Below are 17,467 nucleotides of genomic sequence, written 5' to 3'. Positions count from 1 at the left end.
GGTGTTGTATTTTTAAAATAGATTTTGCGTTTTCAAAACTATGTTTTTCGTAATAAATAATCATATCTTCATCCAAATACTTTCTACATAATTTGTGTTAATAATCAAATAATCATGTAGCTTCAAAAATCCCTTGAGATTGGTTAAGAAGATATCACTACTAAAATTGTTTTTGTAAAAAGGGGAAAAACACCCTACGAGGATTTGGGGTACTCCTACTAGCCTATTACCCCCAAATCCATTCTTCATTTCATTTCATTTCTAAACAAACAAAACACACACACACACACACACACACTCGGAATCGATATTCACCTGACCTTCTCACACCGAGCGATCTATACCTAGCCATGCTTCGCCACCTATGTTCCCGCATCATCATCAATCGCCCCACCACTTTCTCCGCCGCCGCAATCCGCCGCCCGTTCTCGACGGAAGTAGCTACCGATCCATCGGCCGGAGACGATGCGTTTATAGAATCATGGAAGAAAATGGTCCCAAATATTGATCCACCAAAAACACCGAGCCAATATATGGCAACTCGCCCCCCAACACCTTCCTCTTTGCCCACTAAACTCACTGTTAATTTTGTCCTTCCTTATTCATCTGAACTCTCCCAAAAAGAGGTCAGCTGCTTGTTTATCAGATACAATCTATATATTTGTGGTTTGAATATTTAGGGTTAGGATTATAAGATGACTCATCCAAACCTAGGCAGGCTTGCAAATAATGTGACTTAAGTTTAGTTGACTGAATAGAATACGTTACCTCCCAAACACTATTTTTGAGCAAAATGAGTAAAAAACAATAGGTCTCAATTTCGTTAAACCTATTAAAGGCAAGGCCCCAAGCATGATGAGGTGACATGGCTTTAATACGCCGAGATCCACTTAACTTTTATGTGATTTCCCCAACCTACACCTCAAATATCTGTTTCTCTGCTTAACTGTGCTGAACTCTATTATCTGTAAAAGTGGTTCACAAATAGTGGCCAAAACATATCAGATCATAATCACTAATAAATGGCTTTGAAATACCATGCAGTCTCATGAATTTCTACCACGTCTTAAGTTATGAAATTCCACTATTGAGTACCAGACATAACAGTCAGGTTGGAGATGATGTGGAACAAAATATTCATCTTGATCACACTCATAGTCATAGGGAAGACCCAAATTCTTGTGTGACCACTGACCAGCCTCTCACCGGCCACTAGTTAGTATGTTGATTTGTGATCGTACGTTTGGGATTCGGTTTAATGTGATATATGATGTTCTAGAAACTAGGCTAAGTTCTTTACAACTCATCTCATGGTCATGATTGGGATTCGGTTTAACGTGACATAGGATGTTTTGGAAACTAGGCTAAGTTCTTTCCAACTCATCTCACAGTCGGTTCAAGCAGTAGTGGGTAAAGTTTGATCTTTGGGCTGGACAGTCAACTGACATTTCATTCTTATTCAACTATTTAGTTTTTGTTTTAAGTATGTGTTTTCAGGAATAGTTAAAGGACCGAGTAGGTGAAAATATAGTTAAAATTAAGCCTAGAAAGCAGGTAGAGGCTCGTTATATTCAGATTATCAAGGTATGAAATTTTAATTAGCGTATATTCCCATTTGTGAAGAGAATATTAACCTCCAAGTGTGATATTTTCTGTTAAACATGCTATCTCTTAGTGCTCATCAATGGGCTTACATACTCGGGCATTACCTTTTAGCAACATCATAATCGTTTAATCATCAAATGATTCGACATACTGCAAGCACATTGCAGAATATGGTAATTGATCACTGATGATCCGAATATATTGGCAACAATGAATGGGCCAAAATGGTTATTTCTACTGTAAGGGTTGGGTTGGGTCATTACATGGCACTTTTTAATCAAAATTTTGAACTTGTTATACAAATAATGTCTCAAGTATGATTATAGAGATAAAAAATTTAAGTTATAGTCTAACTTTCCAAGTAAAATGATTTAGGAGGTTTTGTCTTTAAGAGTTTTGACCTATTTCTTTTCAAGCTCCCGTTTGGAGATTACATTTAATCCAATTTGATCCATCCTTATAATGTATATCTGCTGTAACCAGGACACCTGGCTTTAGCTTTTGAATAATTATTGTGATTGCTGAAGGACCATACACCCTATCTTTGTCCAATTCGATTTTGAGGAGTAGACAATTTTGTGAAAGCTTTGAGATCAGTTCCCTTATTTTTAAAATCTTATATTTGTTCTCTTTTTCGTGGCTTCTTTTCTCTCACAAAAAGAAAAAGCATTTCTTGTACTTGCAGAATTGAAGCAAAAATGTACAAAGTTTTTTTTAGCATAAGATGATTAACTTGTTATACCAATAAGTTAATGTAAATTTATTCACCATCTGATCTTGTAATGTTACAGGTTGACATGGTCATAGTTCCCGCAACAACTGGGCAGATGGGTATTTTACCAGGACATGTACCAACAATTGCAGAACTAAAACCCGGTCTTCTCTCAGTGCATGAAGGAAATGAAGTGAATAAATATTTTATCAGCAGTGGCTTTGCTTTTATTCACCCAAACTCTTATGCGGACATATTAGCCGTTGAGGCTGTTCCCCTTGACCGACTTGACCCAGCCCAGGTACAAAAAGGCCTAAACGAATTCACTCAGAAACTCAGCTCAGCCACTACTGATGCAGAGAAAGCTGAAGCCCAAATTGGAGTGGATGTTCATAGTGCTCTCAACTTTGCTCTTACAGGTTAGATTAAGGTGTGAGTACTATGATTTCTTTTGTGCTCATTTAATAATAGTTCTCTCTAAACTTTCTTGTGGCCAATTTAATGGCTGCTTGGATATGTCATTGGGAGGAAAGACTCGCCGTTTTTGCTTGTTTGTGGCGCATATGTTAAATGTGGGATGATGTATCACATTGGATATCATATGTATTTCTTGTTTTTGTGGAAGGTTGGAACAGAATGCTGAGAAATTATATTTGCAAGTGGTGTTCTCGTAGTAACTGGTAAATTCACCTGTTATGAGTAAATTAAGAAAGCTAATTCTCTTGTAATCTTCTTGACAAACTGACTATTGCTAGTCATTTTTTTGAGATGTCCAGAGTCCTCTGTAGATATAGTTAGATGGACAATTTGGTCTGTAAGACCTCTTTTCCCTAACCTCAAAAAAGGGATACATAATCTGAAATCTAATCAGATCGTTTATATTTTAAAAAAAAAAATATATATATATATATATATATATATATATATATATGTAACCTATTAAACTAATATATCTATGCTCTGCACCATTATTCTATTCTATCTAACAATAAATGAAACCGCTCTTTTTCCCGATTGATGAAATGACATACCATAAACTTATTCTTTTAAATTCCATATTTATGTATTATCAAATCATTGTTTGATTTTCAACATAATACTTGTTGTAATTTTGACTTTTTTGTTTTTTATAATAACAAGAAAAAGAAAGAGAGAATGAAATCATCATGAAAGATATTGTCTTAAAATATTTATAGGAATAAGAAAAAGAAACACACCGTTCTTCTATTTATTTTAAAAATACTTCTTCCAAGTAAAAGAAAATGGCAAGTGAGTGTTAACTTTCTGATCTCATGTATCGTTTTGATACCTAAAGCGCACAAAACTTATGTTGATTCATCATTCTTACACTTGTGTCACAAGATTTAGTTTCTTCGCTTGCCTTTGATAAGATTTGAACTTGTGATTTGTAGTTTCCATCTGTGAATATATATGGTTACATGTTGGTGCTACGAGTTAATTTATGATCAGTTGTATATTTTTTCAAAGGAAAAGATAGTTGTAAATGAAAGTATTCTTTTGCGATAAGTTTTAAGAATATAATACATGAAACAAACAATGCTTTTTAAGCAAATTTATATATAAAAAAAAAATACCTTAAGTTGACTAATTGTGAGAAAGAAAACAGGAGGTTACTTGTTTGTTGCAGCAAACTATCCTAGTTATTTTGTATAATCTTTAATTCGTAACTTTTAATTATAACAACATAATATTAGGTTTCGTTGCATTATGCGAATAGTGTTAATTACTCTTGTCCTTTTCACCAAACACAACTTATCAGAATTGCAAATACAAAAAAGCAATAAACCAGTATAAAAACTATTCAAAAAGTAAACTAATTTTTATTATAATATAATATGTATATTTATATATAAAACTAAGTCTTTTACCCGCACGATGTACGGCTAATTAAAACATCATTAATGGATAGATAAAATATAAGAAAAATAATCTAGATGCGGACATTGATAATTATTGAAAATGTTTTGTGTTAATCTATACAATCATATCATTTGTTGACCCTTGTATTTTTATATTATGGTTTTTAACAAAACCGGTCAACAAAAATATTAAATAACATGCGTTGAATTCGGACTCGACTACATAGGTTATAAAAAAAAAGATTATAACATATTATTAAATAAAATACATAGCATAATGAAACTGAATGTCAAAATGATAAGGGTCACTCAACAATTTTCATAAATGATTGTAAATCAGAAAAAAAAAAAAAAAAAAAAAAAACACCAATCACATACACAAAAAACTAAAACAACCCAATACTTATTTTAATAAAATAAAAAATAAAGTAAATAAAATTTTCAATTTATTCTAATATACACCGTAATATAAGTAGGGTCACGTTTCAATAATCAAGTAGCTATTCATAAAAGTTGCAATTAATTACACGTGATCTTTAATTTTAATTAGACTAAAAACAAACTTTTAGCTAAAATAAATATATTTTAATACTTATTTAGTATTTAGAAAATACGTAAGTCATATTTTATTTAATATTTAAAATAAATTTAATTTAAGGATACAATAAAATTATCAAACAAATGTGGAGATGCCACATGAGATTTATCCTATGTGGTAATGTTATACGGAGTAAGATAGTTTTAGTTGAGGGTGTTTTAAAATCGTCCGGATAACTACTGCTTTAATATATAGGGTTGTATTCACATGGATCCTTAAAAAATGGTGTGGAAACCAAGGGACTAATCTAATCCCTTGTATCAACCATCATCAAAATCCAATCAAACATGATTGGTTACTCCGGTGAATTACTCCGGCGATATTGTTCAATCATATTTGATTGGTCAAGCCAATCAAGCTTGATTGGGTACTCCGGCGACACTATCTAATCATATTTGATTGGTCAAGCCAAATCAAGCTTGATTGGTAATCATTAAGACACTAACGTCGTCGAATCTTCTCTGGCGACTTCTCCGGCTAATCAATTCCGGTGAATTACCTTGGCGACATTATCTAATCATATTTGATTGGTCAAGCAAACCAAGATCACTAAGACACTAACGCCATCGAATCTTCTCCGGCGATACAATACAGGCGCCGACGATTGTACGAGGTCACAATTCACCCAACAGGCTCCGCCCTTGTCGTTACCGGCGTCGGCGCCGTGGCTAGGAGAGGGAGAAAGATAAATCGAGCGATTGTATGTGCTTCTGTTAGTTTCAGGGGTGATCGGAGATGATGGTGGTGGTGGCGGTTGTATCGCCGGAGAAGAAGGAGGAGGAGGTGGTGACGACAGTTGTATCGCCGGCTGGAAAAACAGGAAGGAGAGAGCGAGAGTGAGTGTGTGTGGTGGTGGTGGTCGCCGGTCAGAGATAAAGGTGGAGATGGCGGTGGTTCAAGATCCCGTCGCCGGAGATGAGACCGTCGCCGTTGCCGAAAAAGCGGGGGGGGGGGGGGGAGAGTCTGATTGTGTGTGGGGGGGGGGGGGGGGAGGAAACGAGGGGAAGGGGAGGGGAGAGAGGGTATTTATTTTTGAGGGGAAAATCCAAATGCCAAGATTTGTCCTCTAGTTTCCAAAGAAAATTCAAGCCTCAAATGAACAATTCTCTTAATATATATATGAACTTTAGAAGACAATTCAAATTAAAATTACGGATATAGTATTCATATCCATAAATTAAATAAAATGCAAGTCTTATCACACATATTCATTTTTTGTATTAATTGATTCTTCACTCAAGTGATACTCATTATCTTACAAAGAAGACTAATATAAATTTATAATACGCAGACTATTCTACTCTTTATACCTCATATTTGAAAAATCCGCCTTTAAAATTCAAAGCAAATGAACTATCTAAATCCTTACACATGATATTGATCACTTATTTGACAAAAAAACATATCTTTTGTTGTTAATACAAAGTAATTTAAATCTATAAAAGTTTATAATCAAAAGTTGGATTAACGATTTTTCCATGAATAATGTAAAACAAAAGATGACATAATTTAATAAAGAACATAAGAAAAACAAAGAATAAAGGTAATAAATCTGAAATTGGTGAGAGTTTGATAGAGGTTTTTTTTTTATTTTAATATGTATCTTCGTATATGATTACAAATTCCAAATATAGATAGATATTATGAATGAATAAAAGCAAATCATTATTAGAAATCTAAACATTAATATGATATAAATTATTGAGAATAATAATTAGAAACTTACGGAACCTATATATTAGAATAGTGTTTTATATAACTTAAATTATGAAATAAATATACTTTAAAGATCATATGATCGAGAATTGTTTTAGTATGATCAAGATTTGTTTTCTAACTTTTTTTATATTTTATTTCAAATTTTTTATATCTAAATAAATAAAATATTGTAAAAAAAAATATGGAGTTGTTCTTACCTTATTCTGTAAACTAAATCAGAAAACTTACATAATGTGAACAGTGTTATCATGTGTAAGGATAACACATAGGATTAAGCAACCTAACAAAATTACTTTTTTTAATAAAGAAAATGGATGTGAACAGTGTTAATTTTGTCATTTTGTGCCTCTAAAAACTTCCGTATATATAAAACCTTTGTGAATTATAAAATAAAGATTGCTTTAGATGGAATGGTTGAGCTCTTGCTTCTTAGACCACTCACATCCACAACCTTTAAGGAGGTGAGTTAATGAAAAAAAAAAAATTTTAAAAGAAAAAGTCACATAAAATAACAACCTAGGGTGGTGTCATGATTTAAGGGAGTCACTCTATTTTAGCCACTTGTCACTTTATGATTAGTTAAAATTTATTTATAAACCTTATTGGTTTTTCTTTTATATCTTTCATTTTATAATACTTTATAACAATATTTACTTTTTTTAATAAAAAAAAAATGGATGTGAACAATGTTAATTTTGTCATTTTGTGCCTCTAAAAACTTCAGTCTATATAAAACCTTTGTGAATTATAAAACAAAGATTGCTTTAGATGAAGTGGTTGAGCTATTGCTTCTTAAGGAATAGGTGGTTGGTCCAAGTCCCACCCTATGTACTTTTTTCAGATTTTTTTCCCCATCTTAATAGAACTATTTATTGGGCCTTGACTAGCCTATATTAAGATTTGATTGATTTTATATTATTAGACTTTTTTTTTAAAATATATTTTTTTGGGGTTCATGTTAGGACTGAATCATTATGACTTTAATTAGTTCACTCTAATGGTTTTTTTAACACTTTTGTTTTAGGATTTTATTTTATATTTGATATGACAAATTTTATTGATTTTTTTGCTCCAAATATTTTTCTTTGAGGGTTTATGTTAAAATTAAACCATTTTGATTTTAATTAGTTTATCTTTTTAATGGTTTTTTTTTGTTTAGTTTAACACTTTTTTGGGGGGGATTTTGATTTGTATTTGATATGATTAGCAGAATTTTATTTGTTAAGTGAGATACATAAATAACAAAGAAGGTGATCCTTACATGATATCTTTTTGCCATGCACAATAATATATGCATACTGTACTGTACAGTTATATAATGAATACAGTGTTATATATGACTAAAAAATATTATGTAGCGATCGTTTTCCAAATAACAAATAGAAACACGATAATTTCAAGTCCCGCCCCCCTAGTTAAATAATATCAGAGTACCACTTGGATATCTTTGTCAATTATTATTCTTCATTTACATATATTATCTTGGAAAAACTTAGTTTGTCATTATAGATTTGACATAATTGATCTCAATTTATTTTATATATTTATATGATAATAATAATAATAATAATTTGAGTGTGTGAGCACGCAAATCATTATTGAGAATCTATGACACAGCAACTCGTAATGACTATTGTTTTATTGTAACATCAACAATGTTAGAAAATTAAACCGTTTGAGTATTAGTGGTTTGGATACCAACCGGTTTAGTATCAAAAATCATCCCATTAGTTAGCATTTTTTGATATATTACACGAATGCATACCGATATTATAAAACTACTCATAGTTCCTTATATACAATCCGTGAAAGTATTTATTCACTTGTTAGTCTTCGGGAGACAAAGCCTTGTCACCTCACTCACAACTCAAAGATAAACTATTTCTTTATTAAAAAGTTATTATTATAGGTATAACTGTATAAGAATCAAATATAAATGCACTTTGATATACAATTAACTAACATTGAACATAGCTATGGACTATGGTAATGCTGTACATAACACAAAAACGGAATTTGTCGTATGTGGCTAGCTAATTAAGGAGGACGAATGGAGACAGTGAGGAGGTGGTAGACATAACCCGATGCCCATGCCCCTCCCAACCAACCATTCCTGGCCACTGACCCACTGCCCCCATGCCCCCTCCATATGTTCTCTTTTTTTTTTTGTATTTTACTTATTCAAGGTTCTTTCTTACACGTAATTTGAAAATCCCAACTCACAAATTAATTGCTTACCCATCAACCTAACACAACAATCTGCATCTTACGAACTTGCTTTTCACTCTTATTATCATTCATCTATATACAACCCAAACAAACACGAATTTTGAAAAGCAAAAACAAGCCAAAAAATTGCCACTCTTAATTTCTTGTACGTTGGGACCAAACTGGCCTTCAAACAATCTGCGTACATATAAAACTCTCTTGTTTAAACATTAGATAAATATTTTGGTGGTGATCAAAATAACTCACATGCGATCAACGAAATATCTAAGCCAGATCACTTGAGTTGAAGACTTTTCCGGCCAAGTCGAATAATATTGATTTTATAAACCTAATATATGTTTTTTAATAAACAAGAGTTAAAAGATACTCGTATATAATTTTTTTTATTAGAAAATAACTTAATGACAAAGCAAAAATAATATTCCTTAAAAATAAAAGTTTATTTAATGAAAACTTGAAGCCTAAAAAGCAAAACTAAAAAGATTCATCCCCTTGGGTTCATAAAAAAGGAAACCTGCACTACATACCACCTTAAGACGAGTGGCCCATCTTGCCTTATCACACGTGTCAAGAATATACTCCGGGCCCCACCCTCTACTCTAATAATATTCTCCGTAAATAAATATCCTCCTCCCTCCTTTGTTTGCATCAAACAATCCATCTGCAATTCCTTCTCACAAAATAATTGAACTTGCTCCATCTAGCTAGCTAGGCTCATTTTAGCAACCACCATAACCTAATTAGTTCAGATTCTTAATTAATTAAAAAATATATATAGTAATAACAATGAAGGCTGCTATGTTATCTTACGCCGGGTGTGATCAAGAGCAGCCACATTTTCTTGAAGCCTGTAACCTTTGCTCCAAAACATTGGATCATACCAGTGATATCTATATGTACAGGTATTTTTTTATTCAGTTATTTTTTCTCTTTTCTCTTCATATTCATGCATCAACGGATTGTACATTATGCATTATTAGTTGAACCATGACAATGTTGCTTCTACAGCATAAAAGTGTTGTCTTTACTACTGTGATGCATACATAGCTGATAGCTAAGCTAGACAAACAAATAGTTGTGACTTGATAAAGAGTTGTCCCATGTGCATTTGATGTACTTAAGTACTTTTTTTTTTGGAATGGCTCTTTCAGTTCTTTATTGTTATTCTCAAAATAAAGTTTAAGCTTCTAGCTAGTATATACATTTATTTGGATTTTATATTTTAAACAACTTCTTAAAAATAAGCTATTTGGAGCCCTTAATATGCTATCTATACTTGAGGAAAATATATGATATGTACACAGTAGTATATATTTTTGCTAATCGTATGCAACAACTTACGTGTAAAATACACATGATTGTGTACGATTAAAATTTGGCGAAGATACGAAGGACCAAAGGAAGTTTTTAGACCATATTTAACAATATATTATATATTATTTAAGGATAAATAAAAAGTTTTTATGTGTTTTTATCTCCTCAGATACAAAACATAGATGAAAAAAGGGAAAACTTAGAACCCCAAACTTTTTTAGATCCCTCCAATACTTTCGTTCAAGTTTCGCCCCGGCATCTAGTGTCAAAGTATATTTGTTTATAAAGGGTATACTTTGATACTATCATATGTGTGTGATTGTGCATCAATATTTGTGCTATATAGATTCCATTTCAATTATTCTAATGTAAATCAACTTGTATAGTATCAACTAAAAAATATTGTAACCTTTCTTTTTAATCTTAAGAATGCCACAAAGTACTTTATTATTCTTATAATATAATTGTAGTATGTACAATTTTATGTGTACCATGTGAATTCCTATATTGAGAATCTTTTTGAATGTGGTTACAGAGGGAACACTCCATTTTGTAGCCAAGAATGTAGACAAGAACAAATTGGAATTGATGAGGCAAGAGAGAAGAGATGTAGAAGACTTTCCAAGAAACATACTTCTGAAATCAAGAATCCTACAAGCACTACTAGTAGTTCTAGTATACAAAGTGGAACTCTTGTGGTGGCTTAAAAGTAGAGCAAAATCATATCAAAACCTAAACTTGTGGTCTAGTTTGGTGTTATATATATTCTGGTGATGATTCTGGTTAAGTATAAAGAGAGATATGAGACGAATTAAGCTTGGCCTTCATAGTTCATTGAAAGATCTCCAACTTTGATCTTGGAAACCATGATTGGTTGAGCATATATAAACTGTCTTGTATGTGGCACCCAAATGAATCAAATGATGGATAATTAAGTAGCTAGTCTTTCAAGTTTCTAAGTGTTTGGCAGTAATTCACCGAAATAAAGTAATTAATAACCATTTGATATTTGAGTAATATAGACTGTACTTGTTTTTGGTAAATGGCCGGTAAACAAATAATGTTTTTGTTTAATTAGTCTTTCATTTAGAAACATATATAGGATATGTATCTTATTAAAGAAAGAAAGAAAGATTGAAAGAAAGAAGATGAATAAAATAGAAGTGGCTCCTTGCTTCAAATTTAATCATGGCGCACACACCATTAAATCAAACGTAGAATCCGCTCTACTTCACAATATGTTCTCTTTATGAATCTTTAAGTTTGTGGACAAAAATAAGATTACAATTTCATCAGAAAATCTTGCTTCAATATCAAAAATCTTTATCAAGATAACAAAAAATTAATTTCCTCAAACAAACAAACAATCATGAACAAGTTCATTGACAAAAAGTCCTTAACTTCACATGATCAGATTTAATGCATCAGAAAAAACCCGAATTTCATATAGGAAAAGATAGCATTGGTGTCTCTTCCGATCACAGAACAACAATCTCTTGTTCGATATCGTCCGACCATCCATCATCACCATCCTCTTCTTCTCCTTTGTTATTAGTATTACCATCAAAACCAAATGGTGCAAATTTTACTACCAAGGTGACAAATGCAAATTCTAATCACCAACACGAAATCATAATCAAGAATGACCATGATCATATAGATACACCATTAGCAACCAATTTCTCCTCCAATTCAACGTTCTGTACCGAAAATAATTACCCAAAGAGGTTTTCCGGTACTAAAGCCATTATAATTCACCTCCTACGCCGTCTTTGTTACCTTAGACGTCTTCAAAATCATCTACGGTTAATTCTTGTGTTATCTGTCCCTTTTTTCTACTTCTTAGTTTCTCACCCCAGTCATTCGTTTGTGCTTGATTTCTTATCTGCTTTGGCATTTTCTTCAGCATTATTGTTTTCGTTAAATCTTGGCCTCCCTAAACTCCCTTCTATCCGAACATTACTTGCTAGATCATTTCGGGTTAAGTTACTTTCATCTTCCCATTCTTCTAGACCTCCATTGCCGGTTTTTTGGTCAATTGGGTCAAAAGCAAAAGGGAACAAGAAGAGAGTGAATTCAGGGTGTTGGGTGCAAGCATATAGTAATGGAGATGTGTATGAAGGTGAGTTTCATAAGGGAAAGTGTTCGGGTTGTGGCGTTTATTATTATTACATGAGTGGGAGGTATGAAGGTGATTGGATTGATGGAATGTATGATGGTTATGGGGTTGAAACATGGGTGAAGGGAAGTCGGTATAGAGGTCAATATCGACAAGGGTTAAGGCATGGGTTGGGTATTTATAGGTTCTATACTGGTGACGTTTATGCTGGTGAATGGTCTAATGGTCGTAGCCATGGATGTGGAGTTCATAGTTGTGAAGATGGTAGTCGTTATGCAGGCGAATTTAGGTGGGGTGTTAAACATGGTCTTGGTTACTACCATTTCAGGTAATATCTTTAGTCATTATTGCTTAGATCATTTAGTGGATTTTTTTGATAATTCACTTATGAATGGGTCGATATGGGTGATGCTATCTCGCTAATGGGTCAAATAAACAAAATCAAGAAAAAGGATTGGTAGAAATGGAACGGGTCAAGGGGGTCAAAAGTCGCCCAGTGGTTAATGCTTAGATCATTAGGTGGCAATTTTTGATAATTCATTTATGAGTGGGTCTATATGGGTAATACGAAATCACTAATGGGTAAAATAAAAAAACACAAATATGGAAAAAGATTGGTAGAAATAAGTAGAAATGAAACGGGTCAAGGGGGTCAGAAGTCACCCAGTGTGTAATTGTAGCCCTGTCCTCACAGCCTTCTAAATCATTTATCCAATATGGTTTTTGTTACCAAAATGTAGCACATATTAATCATTTCAAAAACAAATACAGGGTCAATCCCTTCATGCGACACAAATTTTTTTATATGTGTTGACAACTTTACCCTCACAAAAAATTTACATGTTTAAGAGTTGTGCCACATATCAAATACCGTGGATTATAATTTCAAATGGTTTTTCTTTTGCAGGAATCGGGATATATATGCTGGAGAGTATTTTGCAGACAAAATGCATGGTTTTGGCGTGTATAGTTTTTCAAATGGACATAGATATGAAGGATCTTGGCATGAAGGAAAAAGGCAAGGATTCGGTGTCTACACTTTCAGAAATGGGGAAACGCAATCTGGGCACTGGCAGAATGGTGTTCTTGAGATCTCACCACCACATCCTGATTATCGTGCCAAAGTGCTTAATGCCATTCAGGTAATGCATCTCTGACTATCTTGCATTTGTTATCATACTTTCAGGAATTGATATTTTTCAGTCCATTTACATATGAATGCTTGGTTATACTTTATCTCTAATCTGTCAAAAAGCTTATAAGTCACCCAAAGTGTATTTTTAATGCATAAAATGACTCGGTCTGAGTAATCATATTCCGCACATTGACTTATTATATAGGAAAAATGGACAAATTTGATCAACCCGGCATGTTCTAACCCCTGCTTTAAATAACCCGTTAACGAATCCATGTTGATCTGCTACCCACCCACACACTCGAACTTTCCATTTTTCACTTCATTTTCTTGCATTTTTGCGCCTTTGCGGGAAAGTTTTAACTTGGTTTTTGGTTATATCAGGAGGCAAGACGAGCAGCAGAGAAAGCATATGATGCAACTGCCAAAATGGACGAAAAAGTGAACAGTGTGGTTATCTCCGCCAATCGGGCAGCTAATGCAGCTAGAGTAGCTGCAATAAAAGCAGTACAAAAACAAATGCACCAAAGACGAAACAGCGACGAGCTTCCTATCTCCATGGTGCAAAACATTCATCACCTACCAACCCAATTGACTGTTTGACTTATATGAGGCAAAACAGTCTCAATGTTGTTTTAAGCATTATTCCAAAAGAAACGATGATACACAAAAATCCATCATGAATCCCATATCTTACAGTGAATCCTGAAGCAGTTTTCAGCCACTTTTTGACAAGTTCCCATTTATTGGTTGATGTACAGGTAGGTAGATTAGTTAGTAACTATTGAACTCGAATCAAATCATCTGTAAGCTCCCTTGTACATTATACGTGGTTTACTTTGAAGTTGTTATTACGAACTATTGATGCATATGCTTTTTTTCCCCGAACGCATCTATGTTTGTCGTTAACTTTGCTGCAACTTTAAAGTTCTATATTTATCTTTACTTTTAACTATGTGCTTGTCTATTTATAAGTCATACTCGTAAAATGTAATTTTATAAACACTGGTTTGAAATAAGCCTACTAAATCGTTTTATTGACTTACCCAAGCAAGCCCGTTTTGACTCACATCCTCACAACCCATCCATTATGAAACCTGTATATTTTAACATTGTGATATACCAGCAACATTGTGCCTTAGCTTCGACAAATGAGTAATAAGACACTCTAAATCATACAAACTATGTATACGAGGTTTAGCATGTCTAAAGAAGTCTAGATATATGTTTTGAAACAGACTATCCAAGTAATGAACCCTAAACCTGTAATCAGTTTCTAGTGTCTAGATAACCTACTCTTGTGCTAATGATAATTTGAATGTTTAGCGATCAGACAGTCAGTTTGATACTAGGTTGCAACCAAAGTAACAATTAGATGGAAAAGCAAATTTACTTAATTACATTATGTATCTAATACTACTTCATTAGATAATCAGAATTATTACTAAACACTAGATACCACCAAAAGAGATAATTACAAGTTAACCCAATCGAATCACATCCAAATACTATATTCTGCAGGAAGTTTCATTACATCTGATTATCTCATTTGCAATATCGAAAACCACATACTCCCTTTCAAAAAGCTCTTCCAGTTACACTACTGTATTATTTATGCTAGCAATAAGGAGCTAAAGTAATTCAATTTTGTTGTTCTATAACAAGTCTTTAAAACTAAATATGAAATGAATTAACAAAGATAACGCAATTTTTTATATAAACTCTATCATGAAAGTGAAGCTGCACATACCACAATACGACAACCAACGAATGACCGTTCAAACGACATACGAAGCCGATGCCCTGGAGGCCATACTAGTAACTTGAGCTTGCATCTGAACATCCCGAACCTTAGCAGCAGTCGCCCGATGAAAAAACTGTTCACGCGACAATGACCTCACCCGTTTCAAATAAACATCAAAAGCTATCACCCCTTGTTGAACAACTTTATCAATCGCATAAACCACGTCTTCAATAGCCAGATCAGCGGCCGTACACTCCAACATCTGTTTGGACAGCACATCCACCGGCTCAAACGCCTCGTCCACATCAACAACATTCAACAACTCCTCTTTGTTCACTTTCACACATTCTTCAAACACATCAATATTCATCAAAACCATCTGTAACTGCTGCTCCAAGGCCTCTTTTTCGTGATGCATCTCTCTCAACCCTTTCGTTATCTCCTCTCCTCGTTGCCTTAACACCGATTGCGCCTTAAACATTCCTTCCATTTCAACCTCACTTTTCTTCCTCAATTCCTCCACATCCCTAAATACATCCACCACCAGCTTATCTATCACATTCCACCTATAAACCTCCCCCGGGTCCTCCGTCCGAGGCCGTACCGACTCGGCCAGACTAGAACTAAGTTCAGGGTTTAAACTAGGGGTTAGACTTACACTAGGTCTACATTGTGAATATAACGGGGGATCGATAGCGAAAAAATGAGACAAACGATGAACTAAATCAACAAGATTAGAGCTAAGATAAACCCAATTAAGCAAATAATCAATAGAAACCAAACCACAAGGATTAACAAAAGAATGTTGCCTTTCAATAACCATATCGCGCGTGGGATTCACGAAGACAAGAGGGGCGTCACGAGGGTAGGATTCCATAAGCCAGATAATAACAGGGATGTTATAAGTAACGTTTTTAAAAACCATAGGGACAGTTCCGTCAAGTTGAAGAAGGTTAACGGAACGGCCGTCGTTATGAGTGAAAGTAGCGATTTTAAGGTCAAGTGAAGGGGAAGATTCCGTTAGAGTAACGAGGTGTTGACGGATTAGCCATTTATTGTCTTCGGCGTAAGGGAGAGCCAAGGGACTAGACTGTGATAAGACGGAATTTAAGAATTGTACGGTGGGTGGTGACGGTGGTTGTGGGTGGACCATTTTTTGTTGATTTGATCGGAAAAATAGAGGTGGGAAGAGGGGTGGCGGTTTTGATTTGGAATTTCCGGGTTTTTTTTTTCCTTAAAAGGCGTTTGGATGGTGATTATGATTTATGATGTTTGATGATTTAATTAAGGGATTATGGCACCAGAGTGTAACCAACTATGGCCAAAAGGTTATGTAATGTAACCAACTACTTGACTAGCTATATAGTGTAACCACCTTTATTTTTTAGGTTATGTCATGTAAGTTACCTGCTATTGCAAATTTCCATCCGGTTAAGCCAAAAATAAAGTTAGGAAAAATGACACCGGAATGTAACCAATTATAACCAAAGGGTTATGTAATGTAACCAACTACTCAACTAGATATGTAGTGTAACCACCTTTGTAATTCCACTAAAAAAAATAAAATTATAAAATTATTCATTGCTTTTGCTTATTTTATCTTCTTCATTTCATCACATTGACTATGCAACACAACCCAAAGTAAGAATCTAAACCCAAATATATTAACCCACCTGATTCATCGTATCATCAATCAATATATCATCTTCTATCTATCATTATATATCTATAACTATATAAATTTCTCCTTCGCCGTCGTAGACAAATGGTTTCACCACGCCGATTCATTCTATAATATTAATCACCACACTATACCATGATCAGATATCTCAATGGGTTTTGCTTTATTGGATTCCACAACTATTGTCAAAGATCCGAATGGCAATGGCTCAACGAATGATGCAAAAGCTCAAAAAAGTCCGATCATGTCCACAGAATCCACTAATGTTGTTCAGTGTTGCCGGAATCTGTTGCTGGTTGGTGGGATCTGCTACTGCTGCTGTTGCCGAAATCTATTGCTATTATTCACTATTGCTGGAATTTGTCGTCGGAATCTGATGTTGTTCTTCACTATCGACATAATCTAGTGTTGTTCTTTGCTGTTGTCATTCACCATCTACTCGATAAATATCCATCTATTAATCTAGCCATTTACACACAAATTTGATTTCTCAATAAAGCCCACAAATCTTCAAACTCAAATTGATATAAAAGAAAGGTCGCTTGTTGTCGGAATCTTCAAAATCAAAACCGCCAGATCGAAATCTTCAAAATCAAAATCGGTGGTAATGGTGGTTGAAGGGTGGTGGTTGTGACTGGAGGTGAAAGTGAAAAAAGAAAGAGATAAAGAGAAGAGGTGTATATTCTATAACTATTTATATATAAATAATTAGAATATATATATATATATAT

General features: G+C 33.8%; 4 protein-coding genes across 4 annotated transcripts; 3 read left to right on the top strand and 1 right to left on the bottom strand.

Annotated features, from left to right (window-relative positions):
• Positions 1-243: 243 nt before the first annotated feature.
• On the top strand, positions 244-2,976 carry LOC122592279 (ATP synthase subunit delta', mitochondrial-like). Its single transcript, XM_043764468.1, has 2 exons — positions 244-626; positions 2,397-2,976. Exons 1-2 carry the CDS (start codon positions 351-353, stop codon positions 2,739-2,741), a joined length of 621 nt encoding a protein of 206 aa, XP_043620403.1. The 5' UTR covers positions 244-350; the 3' UTR covers positions 2,742-2,976.
• Positions 2,977-9,409: 6,433 nt separating this feature from the next.
• LOC122594283 (FCS-Like Zinc finger 3-like) lies at positions 9,410-10,997 on the top strand. The gene is made up of 2 exons (XM_043766755.1): positions 9,410-9,645; positions 10,593-10,997. The coding sequence occupies exons 1-2, from the start codon at positions 9,530-9,532 to the stop codon at positions 10,762-10,764; spliced, it is 288 nt and encodes a 95-aa protein (XP_043622690.1). The 5' UTR covers positions 9,410-9,529; the 3' UTR covers positions 10,765-10,997.
• A 475-nt stretch (positions 10,998-11,472) lies between these two features.
• LOC122594407 lies at positions 11,473-14,179 on the top strand. The gene is made up of 3 exons (XM_043766870.1): positions 11,473-12,504; positions 13,084-13,318; positions 13,696-14,179. The coding sequence occupies exons 1-3, from the start codon at positions 11,477-11,479 to the stop codon at positions 13,912-13,914; spliced, it is 1,482 nt and encodes a 493-aa protein (XP_043622805.1). The 5' UTR covers positions 11,473-11,476; the 3' UTR covers positions 13,915-14,179.
• Positions 14,180-14,740: 561 nt separating this feature from the next.
• On the bottom strand, positions 14,741-16,271 carry LOC122593787 (protein ELC-like). The gene has a single exon (XM_043766236.1). The coding sequence runs from the start codon at positions 16,206-16,208 to the stop codon at positions 15,090-15,092; it is 1,119 nt and encodes a 372-aa protein (XP_043622171.1). The 5' UTR covers positions 16,209-16,271; the 3' UTR covers positions 14,741-15,089.
• Between the last annotated feature and the right edge of the window lie 1,196 nt (positions 16,272-17,467).

The sequence above is a fragment of the Erigeron canadensis genome, chromosome 3, assembly GCF_010389155.1.
Source record: "Erigeron canadensis isolate Cc75 chromosome 3, C_canadensis_v1, whole genome shotgun sequence".
Lineage (NCBI taxonomy): Eukaryota > Viridiplantae > Streptophyta > Magnoliopsida > Asterales > Asteraceae > Erigeron > Erigeron canadensis.
This window is presented reverse-complemented; position numbering and strand designations above follow the sequence as displayed.

Coding starts and splice junctions, on each gene's coding strand:
- LOC122594283 (XM_043766755.1), top strand. CDS start 9,530: ATGAAGGCTGCTATGTTATCTTACGCCGGGTGTGATCAAGAGCAGCCA. Junction 9,646..10,592: donor AGTGATATCTATATGTACAG/GTATTTTTTTAT, acceptor ATGTGGTTACAG/AGGGAACACTCCATTTTGTA.
- LOC122594407 (XM_043766870.1), top strand. CDS start 11,477: ATGCATCAGAAAAAACCCGAATTTCATATAGGAAAAGATAGCATTGGT. Junction 12,505..13,083: donor CTTGGTTACTACCATTTCAG/GTAATATCTTTA, acceptor TTTCTTTTGCAG/GAATCGGGATATATATGCTG. Junction 13,319..13,695: donor AAGTGCTTAATGCCATTCAG/GTAATGCATCTC, acceptor TGGTTATATCAG/GAGGCAAGACGAGCAGCAGA.
- LOC122593787 (XM_043766236.1), bottom strand. CDS start 16,208: ATGGTCCACCCACAACCACCGTCACCACCCACCGTACAATTCTTAAAT.
- LOC122592279 (XM_043764468.1), top strand. CDS start 351: ATGCTTCGCCACCTATGTTCCCGCATCATCATCAATCGCCCCACCACT. Junction 627..2,396: donor CTGAACTCTCCCAAAAAGAG/GTCAGCTGCTTG, acceptor GTAATGTTACAG/GTTGACATGGTCATAGTTCC.